At 46.5% G+C, this 22,051-nt stretch overlaps 1 protein-coding gene across 2 annotated transcripts in view; it reads right to left on the reverse strand.

Moving 5' to 3' along the window:
* Positions 1 to 22,051, reverse strand: part of LOC132590042 (cytosolic phospholipase A2 epsilon-like) — a 139,498-nt gene that overhangs the window by 30,679 nt on the left and 86,768 nt on the right. For both annotated transcript variants that reach the window (XM_060262879.1, XM_060262878.1), the window contains exons 12-14: positions 18,290 to 18,426; positions 13,837 to 14,059; positions 7,422 to 7,533 (exon numbers count right to left, since the gene is read on the reverse strand). In XM_060262879.1, the coding sequence (XP_060118862.1) occupies positions 7,422 to 7,533; positions 13,837 to 14,059; positions 18,290 to 18,426 (472 nt within the window). The remainder of the gene's footprint in view (positions 1 to 7,421; positions 7,534 to 13,836; positions 14,060 to 18,289; positions 18,427 to 22,051) is intronic.

Genomic DNA, 22,051 nt, shown 5'->3' on the forward strand with positions numbered 1-22,051 from the left:
TCACAAAGTTTGCTATACACATCCTGGTAAAACTTCTCTTGATTTTCATTAGGGGCGTAGATGTTTCCAATTATTGTTTTAAGACCATTCAGTTCCAATTCCACAATAATAATTCTACCCTGCTCATCTGAATATAGACAGTTCGATTTAATATGGTGGGATATAAATATGGCCACACCCTTCTTCTTTTTAAGAGGATCACATGATGAGTATAGGGTACCCAACTTTTTGTTAGCCAGATACTTCACATTGTCTCTCCTAATATGGGTTTCTTGCAAGCAGATAATTTGTGCACCCGATTTAAACAATTGCTGAAAAGTTCTCTTTCTCTTCCCAGGTTCATTTAAGCCGTTAACATTCAAAGAGAGTATCTTGGTTCCCATCCTAGAATTCATTTTGTTGGATCAATACTATCAGGTATCTTGGGTAAGTCTTTCTTGCTCTGAAGTCTGGTTTTAATCTTCTCACGCTGCTTTTTGGGAGACACCTCAAGAGGTCCCTTGGCACCTTCCTGCTCTTCATCAGACTCAGATCCATTCCGTTTGACATGCTCCTCCCAAAATTCTTCCATCTTTGCCTCCGTGGTGATATTATATCTTTTGGCTTGATATGTGAAGAATAAGCCTTGTGGGATGAGCCATCTGAATTGAATTTCATGTTTGACCAACCAGGTGGACAATTTCTTAAATTTGAATCTCCGCTGTCTAACACTCCAAGGTATTTCTTTCAAAATCTTAATTTTGGTACCCTTCCAATTCATTTCAAACTCTCTTGCTTTTTGTAAGACTCTTCCACTGGTCTCAGGGCGGACGAATTTTACTTGAACTTCTCTGGGAAGTTTAAACTTCCTTGTGTAGCTGGAAGATACTCTTTTAGCCCAAAGAATATCTCTTGGGCCTTCTTCTAGTAAATCTTCATCATCCACCATCAAAATGGTTGTAATTTTGCCAATCAAATCTTCCTCTTTCTCTTCTGGCAGGTTTTGAAAGCGGAGAATAGTTGCAGCTTTTTCCATTTCCAGCCTCATCACCCGGTCTTCCAACTCCATCAATTCTGTTTGGTTTTCTCTGACTATATTACTTGTTTGCCTTTCTCTGTCTTCCATTCTGTCCATCTTTGCAGTTAAACCATGGACTTGTTGCGTATTAGCCAGTAATTGTTTTTGAAAGTCCACCAACTGGTCATTAGTTTTCTTAATCTGGAACAACAAATCTGTCTTCATCTCATCAAGAGCTTCTTGATTCTTTTTGAATCCAGTTGTGACTATATTTTGTAATTTTTCCAAAGCGTCCTGGCTTGCTGGACCTGGGGTTACCTTACCTCCCCCCGACGGGGGGGTACCTTGTAAATATTTTTTAATCTTTGTTTCCATCATGGTAGTATATTTCTCCTACCCAGGGTTTTGAACTCAATTCTAATTTACTGTAGTCCAATTTCAAATAAAAAAGATGAAACAATAATATTTACTGTATTATTTGCAATCAATGTAGCAATATAGCAATGCGTGGTGAGCACTATACTAATCAATAATATTTGCAATCAGTACTATGACTTAAGAGATCAGTTAAACCATCCAAACTTTAAACACCCCGCCACCACAGGAGAAAATGCAATACAAATCAAATAGATTTAAAATCTTTCCGGAAAGATGGCGGAGTGACACGGGGCTCCTTTCCCTGTCTCAGGAGGGAACTCCGTTTGGGGGGTGATTGTGGGGGCTTCCAAGCCTGGGGGCACCTCTTAAAGGAGCAGTCTGGAGACGCTCCGGAGCCTGGTGGGCTTGCTGGTCGTGAGTGAGGAACGGAGGTTCCTCGCTCAGTGCTAGTTTTCCTCCTGGCCGTTACCCTCCCAACACCTTGGTGCCCAACTGTGCCGCCGGAGAGGGAGATCGGAAAGCTATCTTGATTTTCCCTAAGATTTCAACCTGCTTAGTAGTCTTTTTCTTATCTGGATCGCCATACCTCGGAAAGTGAGCCTGGAAAAAGGAGCTGAACTTGCTAGTTCTGGATTCCTGTGGCGTCTGAGCGGTGCTGCGGTCTGGGAAGATTACTGGAAGTGCGACTGCTGAGAGGCGGCTGGAGGCGTGAGTGCTAAAGGCGACCGGGTGAGCGAACGAGGGAGCCTTTGAAGCTGTGGTGGCTCGGATTACAGCTTGAGTGGGACAGTGAGGGAGTAAGATCTATTTTTTTCTCCCCCCCTTTTTTTCTTTTTTTGGGGGGGGTTGTTTTGCGGTTTCTGCCTCACTCGGTTCTTGACTGGTCTGACTTATATTGGAGTGGAAGGGGCCGTGTAATGGCGGACGCAGCCGCGCTTGCTGATGGGGTGATCTAGCTGCTTTTTCCTTTTTTTTGAAAGCGTTGGAGGCGTCTGATCTTTGTAGCTGCATGGGTCTCCCTATCTTACTTTCTTTTACTTATTACGTCTTGGCATCTGCAATGATTGGGTTTTTTTTTTCTTTCTTCAGCCCCCTTTATTTTTCTTTATTTTCTATCGTTTGTTTTGAAAGAGGTTTTTGCTTTGTCTACTGCCTGAAGTACTTCCGGGATTAACGTTAAACAATCTAAAGGGTAAAGCAGCAGTTCTGAGTGGCTCGCCACGGCTGCACTTTACCGAAGCTTCTGGGTCCTACTGCTAGAGTTATACTTGTAACTCTTGATATCTGAGTACAGAGACAGAGACAGAGACAGGATCAGTGACTGTAACTGCAAAGGACGCTGTGACAGCTGTGAGTAACATCTTGGACTCTGCCTTATTTTGGCTGTTTGTTTGGAGACTAAGACATTAAGTTGCTGAATAGAGAAGAAGTTACTGGAAGAAAAGAGAGACTGAAGAAGAAGGAAGAAAGACTTTAGAAGGGAGCAGAGGTGGAAAAATATAAGACTGCGTTTTGTAAGCCTATTTGTCTCCTCTTAGATTTAACAATTTCTTCTCTCTTAGCTACTGTTCGTATAAAGCCTATGCAGAATATAAATTTCATTAATTGGAGTGTCTAAAGTAATCTGTAATAGAGGGTTAATTGCTAAATTAAGTGCAGGATTGCTTGAAACAAAACAAAGGGTTGAATCTTTTTAAACAAAGTGTGCAAAGACTTAAGCTTGCGTGCTGGAACATCAGAACCATGCTTGACACAGTAGACAGTGGTCGCCCTGAACAACGCTCTGCTCTAGTTGCCCACGAACTTCTCAGGTTGAATATTGACATAGCAGCTCTCAGTGAAGTCCGTTTCCCTGAGGAAGGTAGTCTTCAAGAACATGGTGCTGGCTATACCCTCTACTGGTCAGGTAAGTCAAAGGCTGAGAGCCGCCTTTCTGGCATTGGCTTCATGGTCAGGAACTCCATTGCCTCCAAACTCAAAAACCTGCCAACAGGTCACTCAGATCGCATCATGTCCATGCGCCTCCCACTTCAAAACAAGCAGCATGCAACACTCTTCAGTGTGTATGCCCCAACCCTTCAAGCAGATCCTGCAGAAAAGAACAAGTTCTATGCTGATCTACGCAACCTCGTATGGAAGACCCCTACAGAGGACAAGGTGATCATCCTTGGCGACTTCAATGCCAGAGTAGGTAAAGACTCGGAAGCCTGGAAAGGAGTACTTGGCAAACACGGCATTGGCAACTGCAATGATAACGGGCGCCTCCTGCTAGAATTCTGCACGGAGCACCAGCTCACTATCACCAACACTATCTTTCAGCAGAAGAACAGCCTGAAGATAACCTGGATGCACCCACGGTCCAAGCACTGGCACCTTATCGACTACATTCTGGTGCGCCAGAGAGACCTTCGAGATGTCTTACACACCCGAGTAATGCCCAGTGCGGAATGTCATACGGATCATCGTCTTGAACGCTGCAGTCTCCGTCTTCACTTTAAACCCACACCCAGGAGAGGAGGTATCCCTCGGAGGAAGCTTCAGGTTGGCAGCCTTCAGTCAGCTGAAGTTAAAGCTGCCTTCCAGGCAAAACTCCAGTCAAGAATTGAGGACCCCAGTTGCCCCACAGACGCTTCTCCAGAAGCACTCTGGGAACATCTAAAAACTACCATCCTGTTGATCTCTGAAGAAGTCCTCAGGTTCTCCACAAGGAAAAACAAGGACTGGTTTGATGAGAACAATCAAGAGATCCAAGAATTACTAGCGAAAAAAAGATCTGCCTATCAAGCACATCTTGCTCAGCCCTCCTGTCCTGGGAAAAAAGCAATCTTTCGCGCTGCATGTAGCAACCTCCAGCGCAAGCTTCGAGACATTCAGAACGAGTGGTGGACCAAGCTTGCAGAGAGAACCCAGCTGTGTGCAGACACTGGTGATTTAAGAGGGTTCTACGAAGCCCTGAAGGCAGTATATGGCCCATCATTTCAGGCTCAGAGTCCCTTGCGTAGTGCAGACGGCCAAGTGCTCCTCACAGACAAGGCATCCATACTGAACCGGTGGTCGGAGTATTTTCAGGCTCTCTTCAGTTCCAACCGCCTAGTTCAAGATTCAGCAATCCACCTCACCCCACTTCAACCAGTGAAAACAGAGTTGGATGAGATCCCCACCCTAGAAGAGACTGTTAAAGCCATCAAGCAACTGAAAAGTGGCAAGCAGCGGGAGTTGATGGAATCCCACCAGAGATCTGGAAGCATGGGGGCACAGTACTACATAGCACACTTCACAAAGTACTTGTCACCTGCTGGGAACAAGGCAAACTACCACAGGATTTTCGCGATGCAATCATCATCACTCTACACAAGAACAAAGGAGAAAAGTCAGACTGCTCCAACTACCGGGGGATAACCCTGCTCTCCATCGCAGGCAAAATCCTTGCCAGAATACTCCTGAACAGACTGGTGCCCACCATTGCAGAAGAACTCCTCCCAGAGAGCCAGTGCGGCTTCAGAGCTAACAGGAGCACCACCGACATGGTATTTGTTCTCAGGCAGCTCCAAGAGAAATGCAGGGAACAGAACAAGGGTCTATATGTGACTTTTGTCGACCTTACCAAAGCTTTCGATACCGTTAGCAGGAAAGGCCTGTGGCAAATCTTGGAACGTTTAGGATGTCCCCCAAGGTTCCTCAGCATGATCATCCAGCTACATGAAGACCAGCGAGGCCAAGTCAGACACTGCAACGACCCAAAGGGTGATTAACATGTGGAATTCACTGCCACAGGAGGTGGTGGCGGCCACAAGTATAGCCACCTTCAAGAAGGGTTTAGATAAAAATATGGAGCACAGGTCCATCAGTGGCTATTAGCCACAGTGTATGTGTGTATATAAAAATTTTTGCCACTGTGTGACACAGAGTGTTGGACTTGATGGGCCGTTGGCCTGATCCAACATGGCTTCTCTTATGTTCTTAACGACCTCTCGGAGCCCTTCCCAATAGGCACAGGTGTAAAGCAAGGCTGCGTTCTCGCGCCAACTCTCTTTACGATCTTCTTTAGCATGATGCTTCAAAGAGCCGCAGTAGATCTAGATGATGACGATAGTGTCTACATCCGCTATCGCACTGATGGCAGCCTGTTCAACCTGAGGCGACTAAAGGCCCACTCCAAGACAATGGAAAAACTCATCCGAGAGCTACTATTTGCTGATGATGCTGCACTCGTCTCCCACTCGGTAGCAGCTCTGCAGCATATGACGTCCTGCTTTGCAGAGGCTGCCAAGCTATTCGGCCTAGAAGTTAGTCTGAAGAAGACAGAAGTTCTCCACCAGCCTGCACCCCAGGAAGATTATCACCCTCCCTGCATCACTGTGGGTGAATCAGTTCTGAAGACAGTCCAGCAGTTCAGCTACCTAGGGTGCATCATCTCCTCAGATGCCAAGATCGACAAGGAGATTGACAACAGGCTGGCAAAGGCAAACCGTGCATTTGGCCGACTGCACAAAAGAGTGTGGAGCAACAAGCATCTGAAAAAAGGCACAAAGATCAATGTTTACAAAGCGGTTGTGATGACAACCCTCATCTACGGCTCCGAATCATGGGTTTTATACCGTCATCACCTGCGACTCCTTGAGTGCTTTCATCAGGGCTGCCTTCGCACCATCCTCAACATCCACTGGAGTGACTTTGTGACCAACACTGAAGTCCTCAAGAGGGCGGAGGTTACAAGCATCAAAGCACTGCTGTTGAAGATGCAGCTGCGCTGGGCAGGGCATATTTCTAGGATGGAAAACCACCGTCTTCCCAAGATTGCTCTGTATGGCGAACTTTCCACCAGCCATCGAAATAGAGGGGCACCAAAGAAGAGGTACAAGGACTCCTTGAAGAAATCCCTTGGCACCTGTCGCATCAACCATCACCAGTGGTCTGACCTAGCCTCAGATCGCAAAGCTTGGAGGCACACCATCCACCAGGCTGTCTCTTCCTTTGAGAACGCACGCATAGCTGGTCTTGAGGACAAAAGGAGATTGAGGAAGAATCGCACTGCTACAGCACCAACCCCAAATCAGACTTTTCCCTGCAGCCACTGTGGCCGGATCTGCCTGTCCCGCATTGGTCTTGTCAGCCACCAGAGAGCCTGCAGCAGACGTGGACTACTGCACCCTTCTTAAATCTTCGTTCACGAAGTCAAGCCGAGAGAGAACCAAAACAAATGGTCTATTCCTTTCTGTCAGTTTATGTCACTCTTTTCCCAAGCAGCTTAGGTTGGTTTTCATGGTTCTTCCCTCCATTTTATTTTAACTATACTGTGAGGCAGGCGAAGCTTAGCAGAGGTCATCCAGGGTACTTTCTCACATGTTAAATAATGCATGTTCAATCTACTTTAGCAACCATTTGCAAAATAGGCTGATTCCACACTCACCTTGGTTCGGGGCAGGCTTCCATTTCTGTGTGGAGCAAGCTGGTGATTTCGCACCAGTTGCTCCGTGCCGCCATTTTGTGCGGGGCAAACCCGCGATTTGCCCTGCTGCAGTGTAAACCTGTTTTTTCAGGTTTACACTGCGGTGGGGCAAATCACAGGTTTGCCCTGCGCAAAATGGTGGTGCGGAGCAACTGGTGCAAAATCACCAGCTTGCTCCGCGTGGAAACGGAAGCCTGCCCCAGACCAAGGTGAGTGCGGAATCAGCCTTACTTTTTCCATTTCACACAGCAAAATCCAGTTGCAAAGTGCATTTAAAGTGGATTGCACATGCATTATTTAGGGTGTGTGGAAGTGACTTCAGTATGCTTCAGTGTGCTTCATAGTATGACATTCAAAACACTTCCACGCTTTCTATTTCTGCTTTGTTTATGTTCCACTAAAAACTCATAGTTAATAATATATCAGAAATTCATATGTAAAAGCAGGAAAGAAGAAGACAAGCAAGCTAATGCTCAATTAGTTCAGAATGCAGTTGTTGAAGGTATGTGTGAAAGAAAGACAGATCTAGGCTACCACATCACCATATGAATGAGACTGTTTTCATTTCCAAATCAAGTGTGATATGCATTATATTACCTTTAAATTCTGGAAGGCAGTATTTGTCTCTGGTGTTGAGAACCATGTATATAGGTAGTGGGTTCTGGCCATGATTCAATGCATGCCTCTGCCCTGAGAGTGTACTGGGATTCTGTAAAAAACAAACATTACATTATTGTCCCACACACATAGTTTCTTTCTGGGCACAATTCAAAGTTCTGGTTCTAACCTATAGAGCCCTTAAATGGCTTGGGAACAAGGTACTTGAAGGGCTGCCTCCTCTTCCTTATTTTCCTTCCTGCCAGTTAGGATCTGCCTCACAAGCCCTATTCTCTGTTCCCCCACCTCCAGAAGTAAGGCAAGCAGGAATGGGCATGAACTGAATTATCATGGTGTGGTCCAAGGCTGAACCATGAAATGAATCTATATGAATGAAACAAACCTATATGAAACAAGCCTATATGAATGGGGAGGTTGCTTCACAAACCAACCCAGTTCATATTGGTTTGTGCAAAGTTTAACCCCCTGCTCCCTGCTGCTTTGCACAAGGATCAGAAAGTAGGGGTTTAAATGGCTCTGTGGTGGGGAGCTCCCTGCTGGTCAGCTGTTTGGTTTAATGGCTCAGCGTAATTTAAAACCCTGCTTTAGCGCTCCCTGTGAAAAGCCATAGGGAGCAGAAAGTACGGCATGAAATGGCTGGGAGCCATCTAAACCTCAGCTTTCTGTTCCCTGTGGTTTAAATGGTTCCCTGCAGGTCTGTAGCTATGTGGGGGCCTGTGGGGGCACAGCCACCCGACTGCTAGGCAGAGCCCCCTGACTTGGGGCCGCTAACTAGCCTCCAGTGCCTTGGCTGCATCCTTCTCCATTCTACCGTCCTCATACACCATTGCTTCTGCTTGCTTAGGGGACATGATCATACACAGTTGCTTCTGCTTGCTTAGCAGCCGGAAGAATTCTCTGACCCCTCAGCAAACAGAAACAGGGCATTTTCAGTGCCCAGGACTGAAGCTTAAGCTCAGTGTTGCTTCTGCTTGCTTAGGGGCTGGAAGAAATCTCTGACCCCTCAGCAAGCAGAAACAAACACGGCACTTTTGGAGCCCAGGACTGAAAGTTAAGCTCCGTGTTGCTTCTGATTGCTTAGGGGCTGGAAGAAATCTCTAACCCCTCAGCAAGCAGAAACAATGGAGCACTTTCAGTGCCAAGGACTGAAAGTTAAGCTCCCTGTTGCTTCTGCTTGCTTAGGGTCTGGAAGAAATCTCTGACCCCTCAGCAAGCAGAAACAACCGGGCACTTTCGGAGCCCAGGACTGAAACTTAAGCTCCCTGTTGGGCTGACGTTGGGCTAGAGGGCACCTGCAAGAAGAGGCCGTTCTGTCCCTCAAGTGGGGCGGCGGGGGTAGGGGGCGGATGGCTTCATTGCAGACAGGGCAGGGTAAGGTAGGCTGGCACACACAAGTGGAGGTCCCGGCTGCAGTCCAGGGCTGGGGATCAGTGGAGAGGTGATGTTCGCCTGCAGGGGTTTTCTGGCCTGGTCTCGCTGGCCACCTGAGGCTTGGGCAGCCTCGGCTCACCCTCCAACAAGAAGAAATTCGAATTGGAGGTCTTGTAGCCCAAGAAGTCAGTTGCAACTTGGTGGCGCCTTCCACCCCCCCCCCTTGTCCCGCCGGGCTTGCCTAGCTGGATCATGCTACAGGTAAGGGCAGGAGACCATGCGGCACGTATCTAAACCTCTGAGTGGCTCCCCACCAGAGCTGCTGGAAGAGGGGTGGAAAGGGATCACCTTGGGGCAGCTGTGGGGAGGGAGGAGGCTGTATGGCAGCTAGCTGGCAGCTTTCTCCTCAGCGGTGGTAGGATAGAAGGCCATGGAGGTTGGGGCCACTATGTGCCCCCTAAAAAAGATCAGGGCCCCCCAATTCTTCAAATCCTGGCTATGGGGCTGGTTCTTTGCTATTTTTCATGAAAAACAGAAAGCGGAGGTTTAAATCGCTGACTTCTGCTCTTCACAAACTACCACAGATCACTACAAACTGCATCAAAATTCACGAAGGTTCATGGTGGTTCTTCAGTTCACAAATATTGCTTCATGAACCACAAACTGACCACAATTCTTGATGAACTTTAGTTCATCAGCTGGTTCATGCCCATCCCTACAGGTGAGCAGCAACCAGGGACAGGACTTTTTCAGCAGTGGCACCTCACCTGTAAAATGCCCTTCCCCTTAAGGCTCACTTGGCACCCATTTTTCTTTATTTTAGGTGCCAGGCCAATACAATGCTGTTCACCAAGGCTTTTAATAGCGGGATTGATATTTTTTTTTTTTTTTTAAAAAACACCCTTTAAAAAGAAAACTTTAAAAAAGCTGTCTATGATTTGTTTTTGCGATCTATGTTTTATACTGGGCTGGTGGTTTCTTTAAGGCTAGATTTTAACTAATATCTTTTAATGTTTTGCTTTTATTATTTTTATTTTTGTAAGCTGTCTCAGGCAGGTTCCTGGAGAAGCAGGCTCACAAAGTATTTCCTCAGAGGCAATGGCAGCTGCCTCTTTCCTCTCCCTTCCTCCCTCCCTCCTTCCCTCAGTCTTGCCTCAGGAAGACAAGGACTGGACCACTGGGAAAGCTGCTAGCCAGAGGCTGCTGCTAGGCAACCAGTAAAGGAAGTCAGTAAAGGGAGAACCCTTAGCTGCATATAATGCTATAGAGTCCATCCTCTAAAGCAGTTATTCTCTCCAGGGGGAGAGAGATCTGTTGTCTGGAATTTAGTTGTGAACCCAGGAGATCTTCAGGCTCAACCCAGAGGTTGGCTACCTTAGGCCTGGCAGCACCCTAGGGATGACTTGATGCCACCTGACTGGCATGATTTAACTTGGCCTGGCTGCTTGCTACTGTTCAGCAGCAGCCCCCACTATGACAGCCAGTGTAGCTTAGCAGTTGACAACTCCAGGTTGGGAAATTCCTGGAGATTTTAGCGGTGGAGTCTGGAGAATGTGGGTTTGAGGAGGAGTGGAACCTCAGACAAATACAATGCCATAGACTCTACCCTCAGCCATTTCCTACTGGGGAACCACTGTTGCCCAATCTCCAGGTGAGGGCTGGAGATCACTCAGAATTTTAGCTGCTCTTCAGATGGCAGAGATCAGCTCCCCTCGAGATGGGGGGGTGGGGGGGGAGTAAAACCTTCACTTGGGTGAATGGGAAGACAGCAGGAGCGGGGGGGGGGGGGTCACTTGCCCAGAGCCTCTTTCTAGAGTTTGCATTTTTCCTCACAACAGGCCTTATTCTTAGTAGACAATAAATGATTCAAAGCAGAAGTAGATCCGATTTTATAGAGAGCTAAAATTACTGGAGAAAAGAGGTGGGGAGACAGGTATAAGCCAAGAACCAGATTGCACTAAAAATATGTTCAACACATAGAGCCATGATTCATCGCAGTTCTGCATCTGAGTGGGCCTTGTTCACACATATAGCTGGGGAATGGGCCTTGTTCACACAAACAAGTCTGAGAAAGGAAGAACTGGCAAGCTTTAAAATGAGAACCAGCAATGCATAGTTAGGCAGTTCACTCATGGGAATTGTAGGGTAATGCTACAGTATTCTGAGGGGAGAAAGCCTGCTCTTCCTAGTAATTGTCAGGAGGTAGCAGCAGGAACAGGAGACCACCTCATTTACCATTAGGATCACCTCAGGTAGGGTTTGGAGTTCTCCTGAAATTACAACTCATCTACAGACAATAGGTATCAATTCCCCTGGAGGAAATAGCCAATTCAGAAAGGTGTAGAATCACATCCCACTGAATTCCCTTCTCTCTCCATTCTCTGCCCTCTACAGGCTCTGCCCCCAAATCTCAAGGAGTTTCCTAAGCCAGAGTTGTAGGCTTCCCAACTAGGCTTCCCAACCCTCCCGCCCTGGCGGGGGAAACCAGGGTTTCCAGCCTCTTCCCCTGCTCCCCCCAAAAATGGAAGCGGGGGGAGGGGGGGAGGGTGCCAAAAAGCATGGAGAGCCGCCCCATCTAGGAGCCGGCGACGCCGCTGCACGGCTGCCGCCTCTTCTCTGCTTGGGAAGCAAAGAAGAGGCGGCAGCGCAGCGGCGTCGCCCACTCCGTCTCGCCCTCAGCAGCGTTGCCCGCTCAGAGAAGGGAAGGGTGGAGGCAGGCCAGGAGCGTGGCAAGCCTGCAGCCGCCGCCACCGCAACACCCCCTCTACGGCCGGCGAGCCCGTCTTCAGCGCCCCCGCTGAAGCATGCCGGCACGGGAGCATGCCGGCCGGGGACGGGAGTGTGAGCCCCTCGTGGGCTGCCGGCCGCTGAGCCCTCCCTGGCTGCCCGGGGAACGGAGAGCTGGCCCGGGAGGCGGCCGGGCGTTGCTTTCTGCCAGGTGGGCAATGGGGGCTGTGCCTAGCTGCAGGGGGGGTCGGCGGAGCGAAAGCGGGGGGGGCGTGCAGTGCCACGCTCAGGGGCGCAGGGGTGGGTGGCCTTCCGTGGAGGGCGGGGGGCTGCAAGGGCGGGCGGAGATGCCCGCGGTTTGGGGTGCTCAGTTCTCAGCCCCGCAAAGACGCGCCACTTGGCTCTGCGGGGGATGAGGAGGCAAGGAGCAGGGCGGCCCGTGAGCCGGGGAAGGGCTCGCGCTTGGCAGCTGGGGAGCAGGAGAAGGCTGTGGGGCATGTGCAGAGTGCGGTCTCAGACCAAGGGTCTGATTCAGTATAAGGCAGCATCATATGTTCATAAGCAGCTGGCCGCCTCCCGCCACCCCCAGCTGCTGCCGCCGCGCCTCCGCCAGCCCAGACTGCAGCAGCTCGGCCACCACCCCCACCATGCCGAGGCCGCCGCTTTCGAGGCCCAGGAGAGCGCCTGGTGGAGGGAATGAAGACATTTAAAAAGGTGTGCCTTCCCTTTAGATGTAATGGCCAGAACTCTTTTTGGAGTTCAATTAGGATTGTCACACCCTTGTTCCTAGCTCCACCCCAGTGTCTCCTGGCTCCACCCCAAAGTCCCCAGATATTTCTGGAATTGGACTTGGCAACCCTATTCCCAACCCCCCCCCCGCCGCCCTGGTGGGGGACCCTCGAAATTGCATCCTCCTCCCCCGCTCTCAAAAAATCTGGGGGGTGGGGGGGAGAGAGAGAACATACCTTTAGGCATCATGTTGCAAAGCTTCCGATCCGTTTTAAAATGTGTCCCTTTAAGGCTGCACAGGAAACAGGAAACAGGAAGGGCTTCATGGGAAAGTAACAGTTTCCATGGAGAACGTCCCCTCCCTTTCTTTTCCTGTGCAGCCTTCCTTTCATTTTCACAGCAAGCACATTCTGCTGGAAGAAGACCAAGTACGGTAAGTGTTTGTGTGTGTGAGAGAGAGAGGGAGGGGGCAGGGAGGGGGGATTCCCTGGTATGGAGGCCCTCCCCCCCTTTAGAAAGCATGGGGGGGAGGAGGGAAATGTCTACTAGGCACTCTATTATTCCCTATGGAGAACGATTCCCATAGAGAATAACAGGGAATTGATCCATGGGTATTGGGGGCTCTGGGGGGGCTATTTTTTGAGGTAAAGGCACCAGATTTTTAGTATAGCAGCTAGTGCCTCTCCCCAAAATACCCCCCAAGGTTCAAAACGATTGGACCAGAGGGTCCAATTCTATGAGCCCCAAAAGATGGTGCCCCCATCTTTAATTATTTCCTATGGAAGAAAGGCATTTAAAAAGGTGTTCTGTCCCTTTATATGTGATGGCCAGAACTCCCTTGGAGTTCAATTATGCTTGTCACATCCTTGTTCCTGGCTCCACCCCCAATGTCTCCTGGCTCCACCTCCAAAGTCTCCTGGCTCCGCCCCCAAAATCCCCAAATTTTTCTTTCATTTGACTTGGCAACCCTACAGAGTTGGCAATGCTGGTCACCATGGAAGCATGCCTGTTGCTGCCTCTTGCTTGCAGAGTGCTGTAAAGCCTCTTGTCTTCCATACCTCTTGTCACTACTAATGGTAGACTTTCCTCTTTGTCCCCAATCATCCCTTAGCAGCAGCAGGTAGTTCTCACAAGACAAATGCCTTGCCAACTACTACCAGTGAATAAATCAAGACAGAAAAATAATACAGAGATTTAAGGAATATGACATAACACAGCATAAGAAGAGAAAGAACAAGTTAACAGAGTTGCTGTTAATTCATTGGAAATGGGACTACAATTGTAGGCAAGCATAGCATAGTTAAAATAGGGTAAACAAGAGGTGACCTCGCCTGGGATAAGGGTTTCACTTGTCATTTAGAGCTCCCCCCACACAAGTATGTCTAAAATGAAAGTAAAAAATGAAAGTCAAAGCAAATTTTTTCTTAGATGAAACAATTGCTTGAATACAAACTTGCTTGCATTGTCCTGCCAAATTAATACTTGTATGGATAATTCTGTGTCCATTTTGTCTTGGCATTATTTCACAGTTTCATTTCATTTAACTCAAGAAACAGAGATACATTACCCCATTGCTTAATGCTTTGTCAATTGCAAGTCCCCAAAGATCAGTAAAGCATGTTTTGTATCCTTCCTTTTGCCGCTGCTCCAGAGCTTTACTGTAGTTTTTAAAGTTTTCCGCACAAAACAGACTCAACTTGCATTTCGTCATGTGTTTGCGAGCTTCTGCTATTGCTTCTGAAAGATCCTGGTGTGACCAATCAGCATGTTCATACAGGTTTGACATGGCCCTACAAAAAAAGAAATGGGACTGTTAAAAATAGTTATTGAAATACACTCTGAACATTAACCATAAGGTACTTAAGTTAGCAATAATGTTAACAATTCAGTTACAAAAATCAGTGTGTCCGACTGATTGATTTGATGCTTTGGAACAAATCTGATTGACAGGTAGGATTTTTCAATCAAAAGAGCTTCAAAGCTTCAGAGAGTGCTAAGCAGCTATAGAAACAGGGAAAAATATGACCAAGAACAATCCTCCAACAAATGAAAGAGATTTTTATTATCAGGCCAGTGAACAATTGTTGCACTTTTGAAGCACAGAACTTTTCTTGGGATTGTTTGCCAGCTTATTAATACATATTTTCTATTTATTTATATTTCTGAAGCTATACTGGAGCAGAGCAGCAAACGGGCTATGAAAATAGAATAAAGCTGTTCTGGTTTGGGTTTTTGGGGTTTTTTTACATTCTGAATAAGTTTTTGTAAAACAGATTCTGGTGGGGTGATAAAAATATACAAGTTATGATATTCCTATTCCTCTCTGTAGTATTTTTGATTTTTTAAAGAAGTACTGTGTTGATGATCTTGGACTAGGAACATGTTTACTGATGCCAGTACAAGAGAGCTGTGCTTATAGTTGGATTGCACCATCACTTAAAGGTCTGGATTCATTAAATTGACCTGTTATAGTAAAGTAAAAGAAAATATGCAGGAGGATATGGAATGGCAGACCATTAACTAGGCATGTGCAATTTTTTAAATTGGTATTTTTTTTGTTCAGGTCTATTTTGGTATTTTCAAAAAATCCTGGACCTCAATACAGGTATTTGGATCCAGGATTTTTCAGAAGTTTAAAACTTTTAGGGGTCCAATAGACTTGAGAAGAAAAATATTGGTTTTTAAAAAGCCAGCTTGACCTTCTCCTGAAGGCTGGCTTGGCTTCTCCTGAAGCATGGTTTAAACTGTGATGCAGGAGAAGCTGGTCCCAGGATCTGTGTGCTGTGAGGAAATCTCTCCCTACCATATGCAGACCTGGCTTGGAGGGCTTCTCCTGCAGCACTGTCCTGGAGCAGGCTGGGTGTGGGGCGGGGTATGGAGTCATGATGCAAGCTAGATGAGGCAAAGGCACAAACCAGTACAGCATGGTCTGAGCACACTTCCTAAGTCATGCATGAGCTAGCAATTTGAGCAGGTTCAGGGCAGATCCAAAAGACAAGGTCCAGAGGCAGTCAAAGTCACAAGGCAGAGGTGGTGGCGATGAGATCAGGGATAATTTGACATGTTGCTTCCACAGCTCATCTCTCTTTGTCTCCACCCTTTATAGGAGAGACACCTGTCTCACAATTGGGTTGCTTAATGCAATTGTGTGTACTCTCCTCCTTACTCCCTAGGCCAAGGTGTCTCTGGGCTGCTAATCACACACTGTATTCTTTCCAGGATTTCATGATAGGTCCCTCCCTTTGCCTACATTCCATCAATTCTCAAGATGAGGGAGGTGAGGCAGATGGTGAGGCTCTGAGCCCTGGGCCTAAACAGATGGGATGCTACTGTCAGAATTGTCATTTGGCTGGGTAGCAGTAGCTTCCTGTAGCAGATTATCAGTCACTGACTGCAAGTTTGAACCTCCTCCACTTGCCTGTTCCTCTTCCCCAGAGTCTTTGGTTCCCCAGGGTTGGCAGAGTCTGACTGATCCTTGACAAGTGCTGTTTAAACCATGTTGTTGGAGAAGTTAGCCCCAGGATCTGATGTGCTATGGCTAGCAGATTGTTCCCTGCAGCAGAGCAGCTTCTGGGGCTGGTTTCTCCTGCAACCTGTTTTAAACTGGACTGCATGAGAAGTTAGCGGGAACAAGCAAGCTGAGCCAGCAAGAACACTCTGCTTGTCCCCCTGCACAGCTATTCCTCAGACTGTCTCTGCACTCCCTTTAAATGAACTGCAGTAGAACCCAGCAAACAATTGAGAGGCAGGAGCAATGTGCTCCTGCTTCTCCAAAGTTTTCTGATCAACAGGTGAATATACAGTATGTCACAGAAGTGAGTACATCCCCTCACATTTTGTAAATATTTAAGTACCAGTATATCTTTTCATGTGACAACACTGAAGAAATGACACTTGGCTACAATGTAAAGGTGTGAGTCTACAGCTTGTATAACAGTGTAAATGTGCTGTCCCCTCAAAATTATGCAACACACAGCCATTAATGTCTAAACTGCTGGCAACAAACGTGAGTACACCCCTAAGTGATAATGTTCAAATGGGGCCCAAAGTGTCAATATTTTGTGTGGCCACCATTCCACTCCTCCATGATGATGTCATGTAGCTGGTGGATGTTAGAGACCTTGCGCACCTCCACCTTCCGTTTCAGGATGCCCCACAGATGCTCAACTGGGTTTAGGTCTGGAGACATGTTTGGCCAGTCCATCACCTTTACCCTCAGCTACTTTAGCAAGGCGGTGGTCATTTTGGAGGTGTGTTTGAGGTCGTTATCATGTTGGAATACTGCCCTGCGACCCAGTCTCCGAAGGGAGGGGATCATGCTCTGCTTCAGTATGTCACAGTACATGTTGACATTCATGGTTCCCTCAATGAACTGTAGCTCCCCAGTGCTGGCAGCACTCATGCAGCCCCAGACCATGACATTCGCACCACCATGCCTGACTGTAGGCAAGACACACTTGTCTTTGTACTCCTCACCTGGTTGCCGCCACACATGCTTGACACCATCTGAACCAATAAGTTTATCTTGGTCTCATCGGACCACAAGAAATGGTTCCAGAAATCCATGTCCTTAGTCTGCTTGTCTGCAGCAAACCATTTGTGGGCTTTCTTGTGCATCATCTTTAGAAGAGGCTTCCTTCTGGGATGACAGCCCTGCAGACCAATTTGATGCAGCGTGCGGCATATGGTCTGAGCACTGACAAGCTGACCCCCCACCCCTTCAACTTCTGTAGCAATACTGGCAGCACTCATACGTCTATTTCCCAAAGCCAACCTCTGGATATGACGCTGAGCACGGGCACTCAACTTCTTTGGTTGACCATGGCAAGGCCTGTTCTGAGTGGAACCTGTCCTGTTAAACCGGTGTAGCCACCGTGCTGCAGCTCAGTTTCAGGGTTTTGGCAATCTTCTTATAGCCTAGGTCATCTTTATGTAGAGCAACAATTCATTTTTTCAGATCCTCAGAGAGTTCATTGCCATGAGGTGCCATGTGGAACTTCCAGTGACCAGTATGAGGGAATGAGAGTGATAACCTGCTCCCCCTTCACACCTGATACCTTGTACCACTAACGAGTCACATGACACCAGGGAGGGAAAACGGCTACTTGGGCCCCATTTGGACATTATCACTTAGGGGTGTACTCACTTTTGTTGCCAGCTGTTTAGACATTAATGGCTGTGTTTTGCGTAATTTTGAGGGGACAGCACATTTACACTGTTATACAAGGTGCAAACTCACTACTTTACATTGTAGCCAAGTGTCATATGTTCAGTGTTGTCACATGAAAAGTTATACTTAAATATTTACAAAATGTGAGGTGGTGTACTCACTTCTGTGACATACTGTATTGGGATTTCCCCCCCCCCCCAATGGATACATTTAGAAAGTCAAAATATACCTGAATATACCTGAAAAATACTGATAAGGTGGATCCGAATGAACACCCCTACCACAGCCTTCAATGGAGTTAGAAGGATCTAACTGTACTGCAAGCTTCTCTCTTCTAATGGAAAACATAGGGGGTTGGAGGGGGGGAGACTACAAAAATAAAAAATTCTTATCTAGTCATATACTCAATGGCCTTAACTTTTATTCATATTTAAATAATTTCTAATTAAATTTCACCCTTCCTTCAGAACATTAATTTACTTTTACAACAAGTCTATGTGGGCTGGTCAGAGAAAGAGATAAGCCACCTGCCCATTGCAAAGGACAAACTACATAAGGATTTTCATCATATTCTCCTACATATCCATTTATGACATTCATATCCCCACTTCAACACATTGGCTCTTATTCGTTGAGCCCATACACTCTAGGATGTCCCCTCTGCCCCGAATCAGAGCCTTGGCATTTGAGCATGTCTGTCATTTGCAAACTACCTTGGAAATAATTTAATCAAAAGATGGGAAATGAATAAAAATAATAAAATATCAATAAATGCATTTTTAAAAAATGAATATCTGCTATGTAAGGGAGATGGAACTGCCAAGGGAATCCTTTGTTATACTGTCCTTACCACGTAGAGCCAGAAGACCCAGAGATATATGAAAGACAATCTAACAGGTTCAGCTTTTGGAGACCAAATAGGTTGCCATGTAAAGCAGTGAATGCTCTGGCACCACCCCCTGTTGCCATGACAGCCACTACTGGTACCTGTTGGGCATAAAGAAATCCAGAAACAATAAACACTTGGATACATTAAAAAATTAATAATAAAGAGAACACAGAGATGCCTATGATTAAATACAGACCATACAATGAAACATTGGTTGTCTCACTATGCACACAGAACGCTGAAGAAGAGATGGCACTCTGAATTATTTTAAGTAAGGATTTTTTTTCTTCTGCTTAAATTGGCCCTATGTAAACAAAGTTGCCTTTATCTGGACAGCCCAGACTAGCCTTATCTCATCAGAACTCGGAAACTAAGCAGGATTCCAGGGTTTCATAACCAGGGCTCTTTTTCTAGCAGGAGCTCCTCTGCATATTAGCCCACGCCCCCCTTATGTAGCTAATCCTCCTGGAGCTTACAGTAGGCACTGTACAAGACCTGTAAGCTCTTAGAGGATTGGCTACATCAGGGGGCATGGCCTAATATGCATAGCAGCTCCTGCTAGAAAAAGAGCCCTGTCCATAGAAGAAGCAGGCAATAGCAAACCCCCTGAAAACATAACTTGCATTGAAAACCCTATGGAAATCCTACGGGGTCATCATCAGTGAGCTGCGACTTGATAGCAACCCCCCTCCCCTCCCCCCCCCCCCCCCCCAAAATCTAGCCTCCTAGGTTTAAACTTTAAAATGCAATTTGTGTTCTGGGAAATATCTCAGATCATCTTTATGTACATAATTATATAGTCATTCTTACTCAAAGTTTTTCTTCTGTGAAAAATATGTGTGAAACAACATAGATATGAAAACATTACATTGGATTGGGAATGTTTTATTCCCATATAAGGATTTTTCCAGTGGCCACAGTCCTCAGAGCCAATGATGCAAGATGGGAGACAGGGAGCAGGGACATGGGAGCAGCCATCCATGACAATGTGATGTCACTTCTGGGGAAAGCTGGAATGATGTCACGTTCCTCTAGGAATTGCTGGAAATTCTATGGTAAAATTATAGAGTTTCCAGCATTCCTAAAAAGGACTGACATCATTTCCAGCTTTTCCCTCAAAATGCCATCACACTGACAGCCCAACTACTCCCCCCCCCCTCTCTGGCTGCTGCTCAAAATGAGGCAAGAAACAGGAGTTGACAGCAGGAATTCCCTGTTCTCGCCCACGCCCTGCAATGGTGCCATGGGTAATGTGTCTCAATGCAAATCAGAAGACAAACAGGGGTATAGACTTTTCAATTTCCCAGGGGGGGCAGGGCTGGGGCCCAGCCAGAGACATTTGATCCAGTGACATCATAGGGCAGAGCCAGTGATATCACAGGGAGGGGCCTCCATTATCACTACCTATGAATTTATGGAGAAGCTTCCACCCCATAAATTTAGGGAGCACCCTCCCCTCAACAATGCCCATGGACCAGGTCAAACTCAGAAAATGGCCAGTGGTTATAGTGGTATCTCAGGGATCTCTTGCTATGTCCTGTTTTTGAAATTCACTTTTAGAATAGTCACTTTAAGATCTGCAAATATACATATCATGTGCATAGGACAAACTAATGGTCACAAATTTGACAGTAAAAGGCAATACAGAAAAGCTTTAGGGGAACATTTCCCTTCCCCCTGCTGTTTTCTGATGATTCTGAAGCATGGAGAGGGCCTCCAAAATGGGGGATCCCCTGCCCCCAACTGGGGATTGGCAACCCTATGTCTAGGTGGTGAACAATTGTCAATATACACCTACTTGACCAAGTCTTTAAGAGTGTAGTCATTTTGAAAAAAAAAATAGGCTTGCTGGTGCCATTAATTTTCAGAAGGATCTGGTTCAGCACCCACTTAAATGAATGTAAACAATCACAGGCTTGAAGAAGACACAAAATATCTATCTGCCAAAAGAATCCCCAAATACTATAGCGATATGTATGCAACATAGCAATACAGTGTTATTCTTCCCCCCAATTTCTTCTCTAATCACTAACTAGTTGAACAAAGTTTGAGTCCAGTAACACCTTTAAGACTTAAGTTTTATTCTGGGTATAAGCTATCCTGTGCTAGAACACTTCGTCAGATACACTGAATACAGTTTCCTCAACCCTTACTTACAGGGGTTGGCTGGTTGTCAGAAAAGCCAAGATGCATAAAATACTGGGTGATTATAGCTGATTACAGCCAAGACTGGATGTGAGAAAGATCTGTGAATTGCATAAAATTAGCATGCAAACACAAGAGTTAACAATCAAATATGGGAATAAGGTTTGAGGTTTCAGTTTTTACCTACAAGTCAAACAACATTTCATTATGGGTACAGCTGAGAAGTTTAGTATGTCCACTCCTTAAGATTCACTGAAACAGATTTCCTCAAATATTACATATAGGTAAGAAAGAAGGAGTAAGTAACTGAACAATAAGTCCAGCTAAGGCTGGAATAACACATTGGGTAGGATGTGTAAATCACAGTAAATTGGTATACAGATAATAAGGTAAAGGTAGGTAAAGGTAGTTCCCTGTGCAAACACCAGTCATTTCCGACTCTGGGGTGACATTGCTTTCACAACGTTTTTACGGGGTGGTTTGCCATTGCCTTCCCCAGTCATCTACACTTTCCCCCCAGCAAGCTGGGTACTCATTTTACCGACCTCGGAAGGATGCAAGGTTGAGTCAACCTGGAGCCGGCTACCTGAACCCAGCTTCCGCCGGGATCAAACTCAGGTTGTGAGCAAGGAGCTCAGAATGCAGTACTGCAGCTTTACCCCTCTGCACCACAGGGCTCTTACAGATAATAAAGCAGTCAATAAATGTGAAAACTGAGTTGGAGCCCAGTGACACCTTTAACACCAATGAAGTGGTGTCTATAGCCCCCTTCACAGTGCCTTCTTACTTTTTGATATTTTTTCAGACACTAGAGTTTCTGGGGTTACACACACACACACAAATATTTCTCTGACATGAGGCATGGTTTTTTTTTTTCCCTAGGTGGTAGGACTGGGTATAAATTGAGATGAGGAGGAAGGAGAAGGAGGATATTATTATTGGATTTATATCCCACCCTATACTCTGAATCAGAGTGACTCACAATCTCCTTTACCTCCCCCCCACACACACACAACAGACACCCTGTGAGGTAGGTGAGAGAGCTCTTACAGCAGCTGCCCTTTCAAGGACAACTCCTACAAAAGTGATGATTGACCCAAGGCCATTCCAGCAGCTGCAAGTGGAGGAGTGGGGAATCAAACCCAGTTCTCCAAGATAAGAGTCCGCGACTTAACTACTACACCAAACTGGCTGTCACCAACTACATGTTGGGTTCAGTATATGCTACAGTTTACAGCTGCTGTTGACACCTAAATCATTCGGTTTTCACTTATACTCAGAAATCAAACTTTCATTTCATATATTCAACATATCCTGCCCTACCCACAAAATGGGCTCAGGGTGGCTCACATCATAAAACCAACAGCAGCAAAACACTGGTTAATATGCATATTGACACCTAGCCTCTGGCGGGAGAAGCTCAATTAGCATTTCTAAGGACCTGAGGTTGTAAAGTCATTCACTGCCTTTGCAGCTAAGAGGGAAAATAACACATAGCCTTTATCACCCCATTCATGCCTTTGAAGCCCCAAGACCTGTGTTGGTTGCCCGGAGGGGGCAGCCCCTCACCAGGAAAAC

This window comes from Heteronotia binoei, chromosome 21, assembly GCF_032191835.1.
Source record: "Heteronotia binoei isolate CCM8104 ecotype False Entrance Well chromosome 21, APGP_CSIRO_Hbin_v1, whole genome shotgun sequence".
In the NCBI taxonomy this organism is placed as follows: domain Eukaryota; kingdom Metazoa; phylum Chordata; class Lepidosauria; order Squamata; family Gekkonidae; genus Heteronotia; species Heteronotia binoei.